The following is a 22,310-nucleotide window of genomic DNA, read 5'->3' on the forward strand; positions in this document are numbered from 1 at the left end:
TGGCCAAGTTTCTGGGAGCAAGGGGACAAGTGACATGAAATGGGGGTGGAGTGGTAGGCAGAGGACTTGTCCAGCTGTCGTGAGGCTTTGAGATTTCATATCAAGGGTTAGGGGAAGCTACTAAAAGGTTTTACACAGAAGAATTATTACATGTGAACATTTCCCTGTTTTTGCAATGGGGTTGCAGGCTAAAAAGGTATATTTTTCCCTGTGTCATCCTTTGGGACGTAGTGACATCTGAAGAGTGTAGAAAAGTAAATTTCACTTGGGAATGATGGGAATACTGAGGACGTGGCTGGGAAAGAAGGAGAGGAGGCATAGAGAAGATAGGGATATTGGTGGATTATGAAGATGCTTCGGCAGAGAGGGATGTTTGAGCACACTTATTGGGCACTTATTAGATTGCAGATACTGAAAAGACATCGGTAGTATCTTCAAAATCGGACGGAAGCAGAAGGGGCAAAGAGGCAGAGGCCAAGAAGGCTTTACAGATTAAATGGGAGTTGAGGGGCATTTTGAACGAGAAGTAGGAATTAGCTAGAGTGAGGGCTGAATGGGGGAAAGGAGCAGAGGAAGGAGGGAGAGAATTCTGGGTGGGAGGACCAGTCTGTGTGAAGGCATATAGGAATAAAACAATGTGAAGCGGACTAGAACAGAGAGGACCTGAAGGGCGATGCATTTAGAAAGGTTGTAGGGGAGGGAGGGGCAAATCACAAAGGGCCCTTGTGTTAGGAATTTGAACTTCAATGACTTGTTATTCTGTCCTGGGCACTGTGCTAAGAGCTCAGCTGCATCAGCCCACTTATTCTCCACAGTAATCCCAAGAAAGGGGCACTATTATGATGACCCCCATTTTACAAATGCAAACATCAAGTCTGTAACTGAAAGTGGCTATAGCTCTAGGTTTTTTTTTTTTTTTTTTTATTAAAAAAATTTTTTTTTCAACGTTTTTTATTTATTTTTGGGACAGAGAGAAACAGAGCATGAACGGGGGAGGGGCAGAGAGAGAGGGAGACACAGCATCGGAAACAGGCTCCAGGCTCCGAGCCATCAGCCCAGAGCCCGACGCGGGGCTCGAACTCCCGGACCGCGAGATCGTGACCTGGCTGAAGTCGGACGCTTAACCGACTGCGCCACCCAGGCGCCCCTATAGCTCTAGGTTTTTAAAAAATCACATTTAATTAGAAACTCTGAATACTGTAAATATTGAGTCAGAGGAAATAAGACTTTACATTTACATTGTAAATTTTATAGGTAACTAAAGTTTGATAGAAGAATAAAGTACTCTTGCCAAAATTTACATCTGGAAAAAACTGACCCAGAAAAACTGGACTCAGACATAAAACACGAAGGAACTTTCACAGTGGAAGAAGGAAGATTGATAAATTGAACTTTCACTCAGAATTCAGAAGAAAGAGAGTTTATTCCAATAAAAATAATTTTGGCAAAGTACAAAAATATTGGTGCGGAAAAATTTAGAAACAGTTTATTTGTGCTTTGTAAAACACTGAATATGAAAATGAAATTAGTTTAATGGGGTTTACTCTGGAGAATGAGATATGTACATACATCTTTGTTTCAGATAACAGTATGATGGTTGGTACATACATTTGAAACCATAAACATGGGTTCCTTGGGGTCCAAATCACAGGATAAAAACACTCTTTACTTGGCTGCTGGGGCCTAAAAGAGGAGGCAGGGAGGCTCCTGCAGGGGCTGGAGGGAGAGAGGGAGGCAGTGTTTCAGCCCAAAGACCTTTGAGGAGAAGAATCGTGTGTGTGGAGGCGTTTTGGGCATTTAGATCACAGGCACTTTTTTGAAAGAATGCATCTGTGAACCAGAGACATGGTTTTGGGTCACATTAGTGTCCAGCAGCTGTCTGCTATTTCTGTCTTTACCGCCTTTGCTGCCGGAGCCCAAAGACTTCCTCACGTGTTGGCTGGGAACAAGGGCAAGCGCCTTCTTTCAAAATGAGAAGCGACGGTTGGAAGGAATATGCCTCTTCCAGGTTTTCCCAAGTTGGGAAGGAACGTTAGCTTCCCAAGGGGAGTGTGAGATGTCTGGAGGAGGTTCCCCGCTCCCCGAGGTCAGTGCAGAACAAGGGGCCATGTCGGGGCAGCTGTGCTGTGTGGGCGACTGCAGACAAAGGGCCATTCAGGTCCTTGACTTATTCCTAGTGTCACCTTTATAATCAGCCCTCATTTCCTGGTCACATTTCATCTTCAAAAGAGCAGTTACAAATCTCCTATGGATATCACAACTATTGCTAAAGTTACAGATGGGATGCTTAATATATTATCATTAATTCAGGTATGAAAAATTTAAAAATCACAAGTCTGCATCATGAGTTTTGAGTAGCATTTATACATTACTTGAAAACACATTTAATTTTAGATTCAGGTTAATAACTTTTAAGGTATAGTATCCATTTCAGTTTTGAAATTTGAATTTAAAGGCTGTTTGTTAAGAATGTTAAACTCTCAAAGTATAATATATAAAAAGTTATACAGAAATAAGAAATGCACTTCTTTGAATAAGCTACGTGTCCACTATGATACTTTGAGAAGATACGCATTAATTTATTCATTCATTCAAAAATTTGCCTGAATGCCCACTGTGGTAAGGCACTGGACTAGGTACTAGGATATGAAGTCGAAGAAGCCACAGCCCTGCCCTTCAAGAGCTTACACCCTAGTGGAGTTTGTCAAGATACTGTGTCACAGGTGGGCTAGAAGTGATTCTTAAGGTAACGAGGAGCGAATACTTCTTGCGTTGAGTGTTAGTTTGGTTGCCTTTGCAAAAGCTTCTTTCTTTTCATAATACGCGGCCTCGTTTACAAACACTGGGTACACAGTACTGCCTCCGCCCAACGGAATAATCTTTCCATCAAGAGTTAAAAACACAGGATCCCCGGGGTGCAGCGGTTTCCAGTCTTGATCCTCTCAGGAAACAATTAAAATACGTAAGTTACATTTAGACTTTTTCCCCACCTTAAAGGTTTTACTTCGGGCTCTCTAGACAACTAACAAATTATAGCAGTGTCTAACAAAAGAGATATTTGAGAGATGTGTTGGGAGGCCCATGAGTGATCTGGCCAAACTGAGACCGAACCATTAATTTGGGCGGCAGTTTTAAGAGTTCCCCATTTAGTTTTTATACCACATACATGTGACTGGAGTTTGTTTCAATACCAAGTTTGCCTTGAATGTTGCCAAAGAGATTCAGAATATTAAAGGGCCAAATAAATGCATGTCTCCCTAAGTGTATGTTCTACCTGTTGCTAGCAGAAGTTAAATCCTGTTCAGCAAAGTTTAAGAAATAACAGTGTGCAAGACATTGTACTGTAGGGATGTAAAAAATGAGTCCTTGTGTCTGCCCACCAAGGGACTCTATTCTGATGGGGCTTAGTGAGACAAAGTGGGGATGGGCTGGGACCTGTCTTAGGATAAGGTGAATGTTCTCCATGATAACAACGGAGTTATCTGATCCAGACCGTGAGCTCTCAAATACCAGTGCTGTCACATCACAAGAACCCTAAAGCAGCTCTTCCCACACTTTGATATGTTTTCAGATTGTGTACAGATTTTGTTAAAATGCAGATTCTGATTCTAGAGGTCTGGGGTTCCGTGATTCTGCACTTCTAACATTTCTCAGCAGCACCTGGGAATTTATTATTAAAGCACAATTTCTTCCCCCGCTGCAGACGTGCCTTCATATTAACAAGTCCACAGAGATTCACATGCATAGTATTAAAGTTTGGGAAGCTCTGCATTATGGTAAGTTTCTCAACCCTGCCTGCACGCTATAATTGACTGGGCTATTTAAAAAATATAGATGAGTATGAGGCACCTGGGTGGTTCAGTTGTTTAAGCATCAGATTTTTGATTTCAGCTCAGGTCATCTCATGGTTTCATCTCACGGTTCAAGGCTTCCAGCCCCGAGTCGGGCTCTGCGCTGACAACATAGAGCCTGCTTGAGATTCTCCCTTTCTCTCTCTCTGCCCCTCCCCTGCTTGTGCTCTTTCTCTGTCAAAATAAATAAATAAACTTTCTATATCTATAGATACCTATAGATATAACTATACCCAAACCTGAGCCACATGAAAATCACCTGGTAAACCTAACTGATTTCCTGTGTGCACCCTGAGGAACTAAATCAGAATCCCTGGGGAAGGGGCCTGGGCATCAAGATTTTTTAAAAGCTCCTCAGGTGATTCTCCTGTGGCCTGAGTTTGAGAAGCACCGCTTTAGTGCTTTTGTAATAGGCTTCGGGCATTTGGGAGTACATCCTCTAGATCATTCCAGTGAGCATCCATGACCAAGAACTGTCTCTCTTTGAATGAAACCTGGACTCACAAGCAGGTGTCTGTCTATGTCTCTCTCTCCAGGATCAACTATCCTCAGTGTTCGCTCCCTGATCTCCATGGACACTGGTCTTGCTATTTATTCCTCAAACACTCCAAGTTTGTTCTAGCCTCAGGGCCTTTGGACTTGTTTTCCACGTGGATGACTTCTCATTGCCCAGGCTCCAGCTTCAATGCCATCATCTAAGAGATGGCTCTTTCAGACCATTCCATCTGATAGGAACCCTCTGTTAGCCTCTGTTATTCTGTTCATTTCTTTTATAGTACTCATTACAATTTGAAATGATCTGGTTTATGTATTGTTTACTTATTCACGGTCCATTATCCCCTGATTACTATGGAAGCTCCGTGAGGGATCTTGTCTATCTTGAACCTCAGGGCCCAGAATAGGCTTAGTAGTCATTCAAATATATGTATTTTTTAAAAAAATATTTATTTTTGACAGAGAGACAGAGCACGAGGGGGGGAGGGGCAGAGAGTGAGGGAGACACAGAATCCGCAGCAGGCTCCAGGCTCTGAGCTGTCAGCACAGAGCCCTACGTGGGGCTCGAACCCACAAACAGTGAGATCACAACCTTAGCCCAAGTCAGACGCTTTACAGACTGAGCCACCCAGGTGCCCCTCAAATATGTTTATTGCAACAATTAGTGAATCACTCACTCCTTGTAAATACTGAGCAACCAAATCAATACTGTCCTTCCTTTCAAGACCTACCACAAACCCTGTTTGTTACTCATCTCATTAACCTCACTTCTCTGCTTCACCAGGATGATGTTTGTACTCTTCAAGGATCCTTGAGGAATACAAATCTTAAAAAAAATCCTGTGTTGTAGCCAGTTATGACATCATCACCTTGGCCTCTGTTTCTTGTACTTGCTATTTTTGTTACCTGTAGTGCTTTCCTCTCTCCCTCAATCTCTATATTTCTTTCCTTTCAAACATTGCCTAAGGCTCCTTCTTCCGCTTTCCACCCGGATCCCACTAAGGCAGAAAGCAGGATTTGCTCCACTTGTCTACAGACAGCTTATTTTATTAAGTTGTAAGTCTGGATGACTGTTACTAGGGTCATTAGATCGGAGTCTGAACTGCATCAGTAGTTTTCCACTCTGATTACCCAGGCCAGTAAGATCAGATTAGCTCAAAGTGGGATCCTGGCATTGTTATGTTTCAAAGCCTCTCTAGGCAATGTATGACCAGAGTTGAAAGCCCCAGACTAGATAATCCGCCAAGTCTTTTCCATCTGTCTGAGGGTGCATAGGGTTATCACAATTGATATGGATATTTTAGCTTTTTGGAATATTTGCTTCTCCTTGCTTCTGCCTTTGCCTTTTCTAGATTTCAATCTCCTATGCTCTCCCAAGAGCCTTTTTCCCCCCTTAACTATGCCATTATTGATCAAACCAGAGAAGGAGCAGATACTGGGGTTCTGAGGAGAGTCAGGGAGTGGTGGTAGAAAACACCACAGAGAAGGAGGTTCTGAGTGTTTTGCTCTAACTTATTCAGTGGTGATCACAGGGAGGTGGCAGCAATGTGGTCAACTGCAAAGAACATTAGTTCTGGATGTGCCATTGATAGCTGTAAGACTATGGGGAAGATCTAAATTTTATTTTCTTTAAACAACTTTTTTTTTTTTTAGTGTAGTTGACACAATGTTACATTAATTTCAGATGTGCAACATAGTGATTCGACAAGTTTATACCTTATGCTACGCTCACCACAAGTGTAGTTGCAACGCTATTATAATACCATTGACTATATTCCCTATGCTGTGCCTTTTTACTCTGTGACTTAATCATTCCATAACTAGAAACCTGTGTGAGCCTGTTTTCTTATGATAAAATAGATACAATAATTCCTGTCCATCGCACTTGGGCAGGAATTTCACCTTCCCTGAGAGGCCTTGTCTGACCTCTTCCTCCCCACTTCATTATTCTTTTATGGCATCTGGTTATCTTGATTTCTAAACCACAGTTTGGAGTTTAGTACATCTATAAATCTCATGAGAGTATAGACCATATTCACTGATGTATCCCCAGAGCCAGCAGAGGATATACTCAATAATATTTATTGAACGAAGGTCTGAATACCTTACCTACACTGCTAATGTGGGTAAATGTAGGTAATGCAGGTAAACGAGCTAATGTATGTAAAATGGTTTATGAATTGTAAAGTTCTATTTGAAAGTGAGACATCATTAATTTGAATACTTTAAAGAAACAGCAAATGTTACCTGCAGGTCAGGGTGGATAATAGCGGCAATATCTCCATTTTCATTCCTAGGATAATCAACTTTCTCCATTATTTTATAGACTTCAATAGCACAGGGGGGGAATTCTTCTCCTATGGTGATAACAACATGTATGAATAGTGATTAAGAAGAATCTCTTGAAAAAAAGGAAGTTGAAACTTTAAGGGAAGAACAACACCCCAAAAAGGAAGACAGTTACAGGGAGAACATACCATTTTAAGTTAAGGGTATTCTTAACCAACATCCAGCCAAAAGAGGTTCTCAAATTATTCCTATTGGTTCACCATCCACAAGTACACTAATGGGGAGAGGCAGAAAGCAGAACTTGAAAAGCCAGGATAGGCTGGGAGTCAGGACACCTGGGCTTCAGTCTAGCTGTGTGATCCTGAGCAAGATGCTGAACTTCTGGAGGCTCACTTTCTTTACTTGTCAAACGAAGGTTTTGACAGTATCTCGGAGGGCCCTTCCAGCTCTGACATTCTATGACTGCACATCCTCAGGGGGACTTCTGGCAGGTTAGGTGACTTCAGCATGGTGCTCCTTCTCTTAACTAAGTATGTGAGACCCTAGGATGCAGGCAGCCTGACTTCCAAAGATGAGGCAACATTAAATAACCCAATGCCCAGAAACGTGTAAAGGGAGTAGTTTACACGTACACCAGGCAGCTCTGTGTAAACTGGATGAATTTTCATCCAAGAGAGGATCCTTAGTGTGCTATGGTTGCAACTGAAAGGAAACTCCTCCTTTGTCCTTAGAACAGAAAGTGCAGCCCCGGGTTGGAATGTGGATAGCCTGTGATCACTTCTGTATCAGTTAGCTTTTGCTGCTTAACACACTACCCGAGAACTGAGTGGTGTGAAACAACCACCCCCAGTTTAGCTCATGATTCTGTGGAATGTTTGGGCAGTTCCCCCGGTGTAGGCTGGCTTTCTGATTTCTGACTGGCTTGCTCATGCATTTGTGGTGAGCTGGTGGTAGGTCAGCTGGAGGCTGGATGATCTAAGATGGTCTTACTCTCATGTCTGGCATTTGCCAGGCTGGCAGCTGGAGCTGGGGTGTCTGAGTTCTCTGCCTCCTAACCTCTCATTATTCAGCAGGCTAGGCTAGGCTGATCCACATACTGGCAGTACAGGGTTCCGAGGAGGAGCAGAGAGCAAGCTCCAGTGAGCAAGTCCTTTTTGAGTTTCTTCTGCGGCACAAAACAAGTAATGTGGCCAAGCCAGATTCAGGAGGTAGGGAAATAAACTCCATTTCTTGGCAGAAGGATCTAAAACACCACATTGTTGGGGCGTGTGGGTGGCGCAGTCGGTTAAGCGGCCGACTTCAGCCAGGTCACGATCGCGCGGTCCGGGAGTTCGAGCCCCGCGTCGGGCTCTGGGCTGATGGCTCAGAGCCTGGAGCCTGTTTCCGATTCTGTGTCTCCCTCTCTCTCTGCCCCTCCCCCGTTCATGCTCTGTCTCTCTCTGTCCCAAAAATAAATAAACGTTAAAAAAAAAATAAAATAAAATAAAAAATAAATAAAACATCACATTGTGAGAACACGGACACAGGGAAGGGAAGAATTTGTGGGCATTTTTACAATCTACTCCATCTTCCAAAGGGAAGATAGAAACTTATCAGGTGTCATCTCTTTAAAGCAGAAGGACAGAAAAAGGTGGTAGAACGTAAAGAAGCGTTCTAAGTTTGCTACTTAGAATCTCACAGTTGGAAGAAGCCTCAAATGCCTAACCTCATCAGTGCTTGAGAATTCTCCACGTCTTTCTGGCCAAGTGATCATCTTACTCCTGCTTGGATGGCCTCACAAAGTGTGGTCCATTCCATTGTCGGTCAGCTTTGTTAATCAGACATTTATGTCTCTAGGTGACTTCATCCCACTGATTCTATTCTGTCCTCAGAGTCACAGAAAACATGTCTAATTGCTGCTTTCCAGTATGACACGTCTAAAACTCTAATATAAAAAGTCTTCTTTTGCTGGCCTAAGAATTCTTCTCTACTTACATATGTCACATTCGTGAGGTTATATGTGAAGATACTTTGTAAACTGAAGTTCTACGTGCATCTTAGGGATGGCTCTTATATTATGGTTTTTAAACTCTTCAGCCTTCTCAATTCTCTCCTTGGCTAACCTCTACTTCATACAGGTTCCTCCTGAAATACGGACTCAGAATTTATTCACATTCTCCAAGTGGTGTTTATTCAATGCAGAAAAGAGACCATCACTTCTCTTATTCTGGGATTTTTTTTTAAACATAAAAGCAAATTTTGAACCTGAAATGTAGTTAACCTAAAATATTTGCCTCACACAATTGTTAAAGGTTGTCAGCACTTTTTAGATCTACCTTCTAACCACAGATATTTTCCTGCAAGCTTCCTGCCACCTTTCATTTATATATAAGCATGTCACATATATCCTCATCCAACTTACTAGTAATAATTTTGAGTAGCACAAAGCCAAGGATGGAGCTCTTCTGCACATTTCTAGAGAGTTTTTCTCTAGGTGGTTATCTCTTTGTCAGCATTCTTTGGATAATGGTGTTCTTCCCATGTTAGTTAAAAATCCACCAAACTGGAAAGTCAAGATTAATAGTGGTTTAAAATTTTTGAATTGCAGGATCCTTTGTTAAATAAAACGTTACATGGAAGAGCAATAAAACAGAAGAACTGGTCTGGTAGGAGCAGAGGTAGGGGTGCCTGTCCTGGGACTACAAGACAGCCATGAGATCCCCACCCCTGGGGATAGGAATCTATGGACTATGATTTGAAAAACATGTCTTTCCTCTCATGTCTATGGTCTTGTACCTGGGTTCACTGTTCCTTAATGTAAGGTAGTCCCTACTTACTATCGGAAGGGTTTCTTGTCAATTAGTGGTGACCTTCCCAATACCAGGTGCATGAGACAGTTATAGAACCGGTTCTCAGACATAGGTGGTAAAAAGCTGATCTTCAGTCTTTATGACTTTGGAGTCAAAGGATTCCCAAGCACAGAAGAAATTCCTGTGATTGCAGTAGGGTGCACAATCTGAGGTTAAGGAATTATACTCCCCCATGACACTGAACTATTCTCCAGCTTTGTCACTATAATGACCCATTCCTCAACGACAATTCCAATGAAGCCTGCTGGAGTAATTATTTATGTAGGATGTCCCTTTCTCTCTCTCTCTCTCTTTCTCTCTCTCAGGAATTTTTAAATTTTTACAAATTTTATTAACTCTTTAAATTTTAATTCCAGTATAGTTAACATAGAGTGTTATATTAGTTTCAGCTTTCTTTGATTTTATTTCAATTATACCTTAGTTTTAAATTTTCAAGTACATTTATTTTTTAATAATCAATAGGCTTTATTTTTTGCTGTTTTAGGTTTATCAAATAAATGAGCAGATAGTAGACTTCCATATATCATCCTGCCACCAGCCCCATTTAATTGTTTTTTAATTACACAAATAATATGCAAATACATCGTTCACCTTGAAAACAATTAAAATAAAATTAACCTGTTTTTTCCTCATATATATGTATGTGTATTCTAGCAAGTGTTTATTACTATTATTCTGAAGCAAACTGGTATAGTGCTGTATGTTTTGGTTTGTAGCTTGCTTTCTGTAATTAACAATGTATTTTGAAGATCTTTTCACATTAATTTATTTAATTGTTCACCAATGGATCAATATTCAGGTCATTTCTATTGTCTTGCTGTTACAATGATGCTGATGACCGCCCTTGCATGTGACACAGTGGGTGTGCCTGTGCTTTTGCATGTCTCTGAGGTATGGACTTGCTGGGTCACAGGATTTGTGCATTTTCAGGAGTGGATACTATAAAAATTATTCTCTAACGTGTCCTTACTGGATTTATACCAGCAGGGAATGAGAGCATCCTCTTTTCCTACACTTACCATCAGTTAATACTATCAGGTTTTAATATCTGCCCACTCTGGTGGGAGAAAATAGTTTCTCACTTTAACTGGTGTTTCTCTGATTAGTAGTAATGTTGGACATCTTTTCATGCGCTTATTGGATATTTGTATTTCTTAGTGGTTCTTTGCTGTTTACGGTGGAGATTAGCAGAAAATGAGGATTTTATTTGGGGAGATTTGTTAGTAGCTGTTTTGCTTAAATGTGTCTACTCTGGTCATTGAGGAATGGCTGAAGTGAATAACATTTTTAAAAACATCTAATATCATGAGCATGGCAAATTTGACAATTGCTGTATCAGCGTTTAGTGGTTAGGTCACTATGTGTGTTCATTTCATCTCACTTTTCTGATTTACACACACACACACACACACACACACACACACACACACTAACAAGGAAATAATTCCTGCCTCCTACTTACCTTCATTGAAATTATGTATAAAATCAAGAGCATGTTTGATCATTTTTCTCATTTGATCCAAAATATCAGCTCTCAGAACTCCTTGAGGCTGGGGACCAACTTCTACACCTCGGTACAGAAGGGGTATATATAATATTTATATAAATATTACAATATATTAGACAATTGAGCACGTTCATATATTAACACCTAGAATCTCATCATTAAAATGATTAAAAAGGTAGACCATGTAGCATCATGGAAAATATGTGAGACAATGTTAGGCAAAACATAAAAGCAGAAGATTTACGTGTACACATTATAAGCATAGTGAATAAAAACTGAGAGAAAACATGAAAAAATATCAAAGAATTATATTAGAGTAGTAAGATCTTGGGGTCATTTTTTGTTTAAATATCCTTCAATATTGCCATATTATCAACATTGTCAACATTTAGTCTTGACAGGAGGAAATGCATCTATTTGAGTCACAGAAATTTGGTGCCATGGATGGTTAACATGACCATCTAGGTGACCCTAGAGCAACATTCTTGCCCTTAACATAACAACTAATTCTAATGTGATGGTGCAATAGTTTTAGTTTTCCCTAGGATTAATTTGTATTCATTTATTCTCACCCCAATACAATCCATCCTCACACCTACAAAACAGTCTCTCTAAACCAAATATCTAGTTACCTCCCTCCTGTTCCAGTCTCCCATACAGTTATCCCCCATTTATCAAAAATAATATCATTCATTCTTTTCTAACCAATTCATATCCATTCATATACATTCTTTTTCACCCATTCTATTTTTACCCAGTTCTCTTATTTCTTGATTCACAAAATCTTTCTGTATTTGACATTTATTTTTTATTTGTTGTGCTTAGCTTTTTTGCATATACGTCTGGACACACATTTAAGTATGTGGTATAAATGTGGTTAACGTATGCATTTTGTGTATAAATGATTTGTACACATGTGTTAAAACATGTTCAAGGATATGTCTATATGTGTGTTGTAGAAGACATTATTGGTTGCCCATCCAAAAGCCATTCCACTTCTTCCTTACTGATAGAGTCCTGATTTTGGTTTGGTATCCAGTCTTCCAGGTAAGTGAACTTTTCTCCAGCCCAGGTGTAAATATGGAATAGTTTAAGTCGTTTATAGTACTCCCATTATCCTAGTGATTGATTTAAGAATGGATATGTGATCCAGTTCTGAACAAGTGGTTATAACAGAGGTCTGCAGGGAGTTCCTAAGACTTTTCTTTCACCCATTAGATATTGTATTATTGGCATATGATGCTTAAAACTACAGTGGACATCTTGTGGCCATGGGGGCTGCTAAAAAACTCCACTAAAGATGGTATACTAAAAAGATAAGAAGAACCTGGCCCCTCATGATGTGCTGAGCTGTAATGTAAAATAATAAATTTATTTTATTGTTTAAGCCATTTGAGCTTTGTGCAGCCAAAAATATTGTACATATTCTTGTTTGGAGAGGAGATGGAAGGTGTGGAGAGCAGCTGTGATTGGTAGAAGAGGGTGTCTGAGTCAGAAGAGTCAGTTATTGAAGGATTTTTTCCTTTCTGATTGTGAGTGGAAGATAACAGGGTGGCCATATTTTCTAAACCAACAATTACCCTTGACACAAGATCCTGTATCAGAGAAGAATGTTTAAAGTTTTAGGAAATAGCCACAGCATAGTCCCAAGTGGAGCTGAAGAAGTAGTGGTCATAAACTTAAATCTTCTGAGTCTCAAATGAGGCCATGGTTGATCTGGGAAGGTTAACTTAGGAGAAGATTCTGTCTAGAGTATTCTGTGTGTGTGTGCATGTGTGTATGTGTGTGCATGCACACACATGAGAGAGAGACAGAGAAACAGAGACAGAAAATGAAGAAGATTCTGTGAATGATCATAAGGCTGGCTGCAGAAAACAGCTTCTTTCCACAATAAAGTTTACTTAGAATGATCCTGCCACATTTCAGCTGCCTTGGGAATAGAATACAAAGGTGGTCCTTTTGGAGGCTGGTAGAAGCTAGAGCAAATTTCTATGAGACAATAGAGATATATCGTAAAACGTTGGGTTGGAGATAGTTTCTGTCTGAGCTTAAGTATTTTCCCCCCAGTGAGTGGATGGTATAAAAATATTCCAAATTAATGAAGTTGGCAGGATAACATACAGTATTTCTAATTGTTTATGATGATCTTAGTACTCTATCATATTGAAATATTTGAAAGGCTTGGTCCTAAAAAGGGGCAAATATATTGGTAGATATTTGTTCTAGTTAAGAGCAGCATTTCCCCACAAATATCATATACCAAGAATGCTTTTTCAAAGTGTGGAAATCTTCAGCTTTATTTGGTGTCCCAGAAAAACAGGATCTCTATCATTCATTGTTAAGCATTTGGTTTATTTCGAATAATTACCTATACTTAGATATTTACCTTTGCCCCAATAGATCCCCGATTATGCACCAAAATTACCAACAATTAAATAACCAAGATAACTTTAAATTTGCTGATACTGTTTGACAACTTGTTTTGAAATTAAATTACTCTTGGTTAAAACCATCTTAGATCTCACAAAAAAGGATTTTAAGTTGTGCAAACAATTATGCTAGCAGGTCATTCGGGAAAGAGAGTGGAATATAGAAAAAAAAGAGACTGTCTGATGTGCAAGCCTCCATATTGGAACTTGCCAGAGGGTAAAGATGCATTCACAGCTCGGTAACTGACACGGAAACAAGTGAGTGGATAGATAGCAAACAACTCTTGGGAGACATGAGTACAAAACAGGTGCTAAAAGGAAAGTTGGGAAAAGATTTTTTTATGGGTCTCTGGTGTTTCTGCATGTCTTGCCAGCAAGACACTGACTGCCTTGGTTCCAGATTATTTTTTAAGAATGTTTTTACAGTGAACAGTCTTGGAAGATAGAGATGATCTCTTTCCAGGCACAAGGGCAGGCATGTTTACTGCGTATTATAAAAGATCCGAGTTCCCTCAGTTCACTGTTTCTCTCCTGGAATGCAGAAAGTGCTCAATGAAACTGAGGACATTTGATATAGTTAGAGCCTGCCTGGAGTTAGTTTGCTTTTACTTGACAATTATAAGCCATAGTGATAAGCAAGGTAGCTATAAATATTCTCCAGAAAATAACTGTCTCAGAGTTTCATCCAGGACATATTTTGTGCAGTTGTGACAATGGGAAATATGACTTACCAACAGGATACTTGGCTATAGAACGAGTGGTTGCATATTTGAGGGAAGGATGCTCAATAAGATAAACATAGCAGGGTAATGGAGCCAAAGAAGTCTGAAAAGAATTTAAAACATCTTTCTTATTATGTAAAGACCATATGCTTTGTTCTCTTTGCCACTAGAGAGTCAATAATGGCTTCAATATGCTTTACTCCATCAAGTAATAGAATACAAAGGTAAGACAGCTTTATGAAACACTCTAAAATTCAGTGTTATTATTATAGCTTTGAAAACACATCAATGAATTACATATAAAATTGAATTATACATAGCTTTCTGGGCAAAAAGTACATTAAACAATTCTCCAGAACCATGATCAAAAATGTATGAAATAAATTTTCCTTCTCAATGGATTTGGCTATTTTTGTTTTCACCACTGGTGACACTTCCTATTTAGTTTAGTATAGGTCTCATAAAGAATTCCGTCTCTACCCTTATGGTCCAGGTCCGTACAGATGTTAGGTAACCCCCCCCCCCCCCCCCACCTCGACTTATCTGAATGAGAATTCAAGATAAGGCCTCTGGATTTTGATAACATTGTCAGCCATGCTGCTTCTATGCCTGGTAACCAGAGCATTCAACTCTCCCTTCAATGAACAAAAAGAATCACTGAATTATGATCTCCCACCAGAACTGCTAGCTAGTTATTGTCAAAAACTCAAGGGAAACAGAAGTTAACAATTAATCTTTACTGTCTGCTAGGTATAAGGCTCAATGCTGTATCTCACTTAAGGCTTTTAACACTCCTATGGGTAAGTGTTATTATGCCAATTGTATACAAGGAAAGCAAGGTTTGGGGTGTGGAGTATCTTGTCCAAGGTTAGTGAATGAGAAAGCGAGGATATAAGCCCAGGTTCTCCTGGATACACAGGTCAAACTCCTTCCACTTAAGCATATTGGCCCTCTGGAAGGAAGAGTAGCCATTATACAGAAATAAACACATAGTTCATTATTTGTGTTTTTTGCTTTGTTGTTACTTTCTAGCAATTTTCCTCTAGCTGTCAGCCCTGGATTGCTGAATTTTTCATCTTGTAAATTTCTGAGCCTTAAAATGATTAGCTATACAAGTACTGAAAGAACAGACATGTGTTGGGGTATCTGAGTCAAATGGAGACAAGGGCAGAACTAAAAAGAGCCACCCTTTTTATCACTGGTCTTTGGTCATATTAAATGACTATTTCTCAAGCTTCCTAAAACTAGCATTGAGCTATGTCAACTATACCATTTTAAGTGTGGGTATTGATTTTACCAAATAGCTTATGGTTTAGTGGCTGTCTGGATAAGTGAGTTATAATTTTATAAACATGAGAATCCGCAACTGTTTTATTATTTTGTTCACTGTGTTTATTATTTTACTCATTTCCTCAACTTTTCTCCTGCCTTCAACACCACCTCTATTCTGGTGCACTCCTCCCACTCCCGCATCTCTCTTGGACCCCCTCTTCCAACCCTTTTCTGGTGGCTCTACATCTACAATTGACTTAAAAGTACAGGTACCATGCTAACTTATAAATTAATAACACTGGGGCACCTGGGTGGCTCAGTTGGTTGAGCATCTGACTACGGCTGAGGTCATGATCTCACGGTTCATAAGTTTGAGCCCCACATGGGGCTCGCTGCTGTCAGCTTGTCAGCACAGAGCCCACTTCAGATCCTCTGTCCCCTTCTTTCTGTTCCTCCCCTGCTTGAGCTCTCCCCAAAATAAGTAAATATTAAAAAAAAAGAATTTTAATTAATAACATTGACATTACCTTAATATAATGACACATCTGAATTAAAAAGTCATTCCTGGAATCTTCAAGAATAAGAGTGCACCCCATGTTAGAAGTAGTGTTGTGAAGGTCAAAAATAATGTCATAGGAATATTCATTGTCTTTGGGACCAAATAAATGATTGATTTCTTGAGCCCTTCTCACTTCATATGGCAAATCCTTTGACATTTTTTTGCTGTTATTAGCAGAAAGAAAAAGATTTAACAACATCTGTGGCTAAGATAACATTAAACATACAATAAGAACACAGTGTATAAGGAAACAGTTGCCAAACCTTTAATATGAAAAATCTGTAAGTCAAGTGGAAACTTATTTCAAAATTTCATAAATAAAAACTTCCTTCTTTTTTCTCCATTTGATTTTATGTAATGGTGCATTGGCATGCTCACAAACAGTAGTTCATTCATGTGGCTGATCCCAGGGAGGACATTTCAAACAGAATTCACCATTTGACTTCAATGTTTAACAAAATGTATTCATTAATTTAATCAATAGTTTGGTTTTTTTTTTTTTTTTAAATAGTTATGTGCACTGGGCTATTTATTGGGGCTAGACTATCAAACACACACATAAATTTTTTTTTGTCCTCTAGCTAATTCTAGTCCACAAAAATAGTAAACTTAGGTGATCACGTTACCTAATTAGGGATTCTAATTGAGGTCCCAGGAACCATTATGGTCCAGGGTAAGCTTTACAAAGTCTGTAAACTCGACAAAAATGCAAAATTTTGCAGGCATATGCATACATATTTTTTTTCTGGGATGAGGTTTTTATTGAATTCTCAAATCAGTCTCTACCTCTCCTCACTCTTTAGGATATTTTTTTTTCCCTTACTGTGTATGTTGACAATTTAAGTTTATTTTTCCTCATTAAACAATGGTTTAACTCAACCACTTCTCTATACTTCCATCTATTTCTGTTCCCTGACTATTTTTGCTAGTGTCTTCAAGGGACCTACAGTTGGAACCTGGGTAATTCCTGCCTAAAATGCAATCAAGAAGATGGAGCAGCCATTTTTTGACCATAAAGCAAAAAGAATAAGGACAAAAGCTGCATACTAAGGAAGGTGCAGTGGGAAGACAGAAGAGACCTGTGGCGCTATGTTATTATTGAACCACTACAACCAGCCCTCGACTGCCAAGCTCCAGACTGATTTGTGAAAAAGAAACCTTTACTTAAACCACTGTTTTCAGGTTTTTATTATATGCAACCAAACATAGTTCCTAATGGATAGGTATGCATTTTAAAAGTTAATTCATGGGGGCCCCTGGGTGGCTCAGTTGGTTAAGCATCAGACCCTTGATTTTGGCCCAGGTCACGATCTCATAGTTCATGAGATGGAGCCCCGCATAGGGCTCAGTGCTAACAGCCGGGAGCCGGCTTGGGATTCTCTCTCTTCCTCTCTCTCTGCCCCTCCCCTGCTTGCATGCTCTGTCTCTCTCTCAAAATAAATATTTAAACGTTAATTCATGAAACAACTCAGTGAGGTTCCTCTACACCCAAATGATCTGCTTCTAATTCTCCCCCATGTCGGTAATGGCATCACTAACCACCCAGTTGCTCAGAGCCAAGGCTTGAAGTCTTGAAAGATAATGGACACTTTGAGTTCTCATGCCCGTGGCCCCGGTCTCATAGGAAGAGTCTCAAGGGATGAAGCAGAAGGAATGGGCAGGAGCAAGATCCTAAAAGGCACTTTAATCACACTAAGTTACTTAAATCTATGCCAGATAGATTTTTGAAGAATTTTCAGCTGGGGAAGGGCATAATAAGATTTGCCTGTCAGGATGATCCCTATGGCTGCTATTAAACTGAGTCAATGGCAGGAAGGATTGGAGTAAGGCTAGATGAAAAAAGATTCTTTAGGAGGCTACTCTGTCCACAGATGAAATGAAATAAGGTAGCGAAAATGAAGAGGAGTATTGGATTGCAAAATATTCAATGCTTGAATAAACGGGAAGATTTAGTGACTTGGTAGACATGGGGCTTGAGGAACAGGGAAGATTCTAAGTTGATTTCCATAGAAGATTTGATGGGTAATGGTGACATTACTGAGATGGGGAATATAGGAAAAGGAGCAAATTTGGGAGAGGGAAGTCAGGAGAAGGTAATTAAATTTTATAAGTGTGATAACTACCCTGAGAGAGAACTGCCTAGCTTCTGAATAGTGTTAAAGTATAAGAAGCAGAAAGCGAATTTAATTTTAAAGACTGCTCTCACGGACAATGCATACTACTGATGGTCATAATAGGAAAACCCACCCCAGTCCATTTCAGAGTTATTTAAGAAGTTAACATGCCGACTAAAAGCATTATTCTTCAACAAATTCTTATAAGAGTTAGTTAAAAGCTATTTTAGGTGAATAGATAAATCTTTAAAAAGATTTTTTTAATGTTTTATTTATTTTTGGAGAGGGAGAGAGAGAGACAGAGAGAGAGAATGAGCGAGGGAGGGGCAGAGAGAGAAGGAGAGACAGAATCCGAAGCAGGCTCCAGGCTCTGAGCTGTCAGCACAGAGCCCGACATGGGGCTCCAACCCACAAACTGCGAGATCATGACCTGAGGCCAAGTCAGAAGCTTAACCGACTGAGCCATCCAGGCACCCCTAGGTGAATAGATAAAATCTTAATTGTATCACCATAACCTCAGTCATGAAGATAAAGCATTCCTGAAATTAAAATGTATGCTAGTAAAAATATGCTTTGATACACAAAATGTATAATTCTCCCTAAAACATCTATTTCATAAAGTGAGGCATATTTGTACTAAAGGTAGTAACTGTATTTGATCTGTTGTGAGATTAAATTTAAGTAACTCTGTAAACTCAAGTTAGCCTTTATTTTTTTTTTTTTTTTTTTTTTTTTTTTTTTTTAAATTTTTTTTTTTTCAACGTTTATTTATTTTTGGGACAGACAGAGACAGAGCATGAACAGGGGAGGGGCAGAGACAGAGGGAGACACAGAATCGGAAACAGGCTCCAGGCTCTGAGCCATCAGCCCAGAGCCCGACGCGGGGCTCGAACTCACGGACCGCGAGATCGTGACCTGGCTGAAGTCGGACGCTTAACCGACTGCGCCACCCAGGCGCCCCTCAAGTTAGCCTTTATTAGAACATGAGTACACAGGGCAGTGGCTGCTGTGTGAGTTGTTCCTTTGCACGTGTTCCATCTCAGTTAGTTGTTTTCCAACTCGTTGTGGATAGAAACCATTTTGTTCATAGTACTCCCACAGTACCTGGCACAGTGCCCCGTGAAGAGTAGGTGTTTAATAATATTTTTAGGTAAATAAAAGAAAGTGGTGAAAAACAAATACTAAGAGGCCTATATATCTATACTAGGAGCTATAAGGATGTAAACAAAGGCAAAAATAATTAGCATTATTTATATTATGTATTATATTGTAATACCTAGAGTGTTACTATTGCATACACTGCTTGCAATGTATTATGAATCAGCTGCAATTTAAATTCAGAAAATGCAAGTGAAGTGCTTTTATCTCTCAGGGATCCACCGCTGAAGCCAGTACATACACTCCTCATTTGACAAGGTGGTGTGATGGTTTTTGATGATGGGTATTTATTCACTTTTTCATATTCAACAAATATTAATTGAAATATTACAATTTTTTTGACTAGAACTTTATTACTGCCATGAATATAGTTGTATAAAAACATAGTAGTGAACCACCTAGGAAGCTAACAAATATGTATGCAAGCATACAGGCCAAAACTAATATAATACAAAAGACTATTAAATCTGTTTTTTTAAAGATATGATTTAAAAATAAAAACCATTGTTATTGTCTTAGTCTGTACAGAATGCATTTAAAAAGAAAATCAGTTAAGAACAGTCTGATACTTTTAAAAGTTTATAAAAGAGCATGTGGAGGCCCAGTTTAGGTAATTGAGTACTTCATAGCGGAGTATGATTAAAAGTGAAAGTGATCCATTTCACAACAGCGACTATACGTACGGATACGTGTATCATGTGCTACATATACGTGTTCTCTCTCTCTCACACACACACACACACACACACACACACACGCACACATGCTACAACACAAAATGTAGTCTTACCCAAGATTTTCAGGGTCAAAAACTCGATTCAGGTCACAGTCAATATATCTGGTACACTTCTTCACTGCTCTTGGGTTGGTAATAAATGGTTTTACCTCCAGCCCTGTTCTCTGAATCTCAGTGCCATTCTCCAGCCAGCGCTTAACTAGAAATACTCCTGTTAATTCATTGCCATGAGTTCCTCCAAAGATAGCAACCTTTTTTATAGGATCTTCAGTAACATGACAAGAAGTCATTTTTGTCAAGTAGTTTTACCTGATTTCTGCAATTCAGAAAAGAGGAAATCAAATAGAACTTAATTTCTTAAGAAAAGTTTAGAGATTTAAATCTAAATGATACTTTAACCAAAGTGCAAAGTGCAGAGTTCTCTTGAGCGGAGTATAATTTAATATTCTGTTACAAGTTCTGAGCCCTGTTTATTATAGGGACACTCCCTTCCTTAGCCCTGCCCTTTACCATATTTGGATTAAAATATGCAGAGATGAACTAGATACAGCTGTTTAACTTCTTACTCCCTCACATGGTCAGTAGATCTAAATGCAATAATAAATTAGCCTCTCATACTAATACAAAAATTCTGGTTTCCTTTCACCTATAGCCAATGTCACCTAATGGTGCTTCCATGACTATCTGTAATAGTAAACATAGTTTATACTTTTCTAATCCTCAAAAATATGAAAAAAATTAAAAATCTATAAAAAATAAAGAAGGGGCTCATAATATGCATGCTATGATTTGCTATTTATGTTTCCACTCACATTTCAAAACATTTCTTCTCTGAAATGAGTTCAGAGCCTTTTCATTATCTGAGCACATTTGAATCTCACCTCCATAAACAGCCAAAGGCGGAGAGATCCTGAGAGACCTCCTGTGGAGCCAGCACCATTTCGTTTAGTATGCTTATATATAGTCAGAGACACAACAACCAAATAAATGATCACTAGGACGTAAAAAGCTACTTTGAAATATGTCCTAATTTCCTTCTCATGAAGTTTTCGGTAATTCTCTGTCAATTTCTTTAGGAATCTTTCCCACGTTTTGCCTTACTATTAAAGGAAAAGCAACTGTGAATAATTTTCAAGTCTTCATAATGCCTGAAAATGTCTTGGGGCATGCTATATATATTAACCGAATTATGAGTTTATTATAATACACAGTCTAATTTACTAGAAGCCCAGACTCTTCACTGGAATGTGTTACTCAAGCGGGGGGTCTTATTAGGGGAAACTATTCAGAATACTAAGATGATTACATCCCCTTGGAGAAATGACTCTGAACCAAATCAGATTTGATTTCATGCTTGATCATCCAGAAAGACAAATATCTTCAAGTTCTGGAAATACTATGTACTAGTAGTGCCAGATTGTTTGATAGGGATACAAGAGTAATTCCTCACAACCTCAGAGAAGTTTAATTTGTAATTAAATTTCCCACATTACCTCAGTTTATTCATATATTTACATTATAAGACAGGGTGGGTTAGGCATTGACATGGCCATTGTAGTGCTAAAGGAAAAGTCCCTCAGCTACCAGGAGAAAACTGGGCCGGGGACCCAGGTTTTCTGATTCTAAGCCCAGTGTTTTTAACAGAACAGGGTGCTTCCTGTTATTTTTGGACTTCCCCAAAGTTCTAATTTTGCTCTTTTGGAATTCGCATAAACAGTTACTACAGCGTGCTCAGGAAACAAAAAGCATACAAACAAAACAGATGCTAGAATGTAAGATGTGAATGTTTCATAATGTTTAATAAACCAATCCCTATGTTCTTCCTTAGGAGATTATAATGCAGAGATAGAGAAAGCAAAATAATAAAATCCAAATTTACACATTAAAATTACTGTTCTAACCTAAGAAAAAGCCCATGTAGCATTTGATTTTTCTATCCACATCAATGTACACTGAACACTAATGTAGAGATGCTCAAAACAAAAGCAAATGTAAACAAATTATGGTTGTATTATTTACTTTGGTCTTAAAAACTCTAACTATGGTGAATTATTAACACTTGATTAGGTTTTATTTCTTTTCTGATTTGTGGTTAGTTCTGTCCTTTGCCCTAGTCTCTCTGGAAATGCTGCTTTGGTTATTTACTCGTCGCTGGCACAAATGACTTGCATTTCGAGACTTGTTTTATGGAATTTTAACAGATCAGCACTTTGAAGCACATTTAACATTCAGAAATAAAGTTTCCCTTACATGTCAAAATGAATAACTTTTTTTGCGAGCTAGTGAATTGCAGTAATTCTGTCCTATACTTACCTTGTTTATTGTGTAC

General features: G+C 39.0%; 1 protein-coding gene across 2 annotated transcripts; it reads right to left on the bottom strand.

Moving 5' to 3' along the window:
• Positions 1 to 1,404: 1,404 nt before the first annotated feature.
• On the bottom strand, positions 1,405 to 20,434 carry ASPA (aspartoacylase). Of its 2 annotated transcripts, none has more exons than XM_086686309.1 (6): positions 20,036 to 20,434; positions 15,942 to 16,137; positions 14,152 to 14,245; positions 10,947 to 11,048; positions 6,594 to 6,703; positions 1,405 to 2,939 (listed from the first exon to the last, which is right to left on the bottom strand). In XM_086686309.1, exons 1-6 carry the CDS (start codon positions 20,269 to 20,271, stop codon positions 2,742 to 2,744), a joined length of 936 nt encoding a protein of 311 aa, XP_086542435.1. In that variant the 5' UTR covers positions 20,272 to 20,434; the 3' UTR covers positions 1,405 to 2,741. The 2 variants fall into 2 exon arrangements, with proteins under 2 accessions (XP_086542435.1, XP_025773346.1); XM_025917561.2 differs by having other exon boundaries at positions 10,947 to 11,054.
• Positions 20,435 to 22,310: the final 1,876 nt, after the last annotated feature.

The sequence above is a fragment of the Puma concolor genome, chromosome E1 (genome assembly GCF_028749965.1).
Source record: "Puma concolor isolate L17-30 chromosome E1, mPumCon1.1.hap2, whole genome shotgun sequence".
Lineage (NCBI taxonomy): Eukaryota > Metazoa > Chordata > Mammalia > Carnivora > Felidae > Puma > Puma concolor.

Coding starts and splice junctions, on each gene's coding strand:
- ASPA (XM_025917561.2), bottom strand. CDS start 20,271: ATGACTTCTTGTCATGTTACTGAAGATCCTATAAAAAAGGTTGCTATC. Junction 14,246..15,941: donor AGATGTGTCATTATATTAAG/GTAATGTCAATG, acceptor AATTCTTTTCAG/ACTTCTTTGGCTCCATTACC. Junction 11,055..14,151: donor TATAGCCAAGTATCCTGTTG/GTAAGTCATATT, acceptor TTCTGTACCGAG/GTGTAGAAGTTGGTCCCCAG.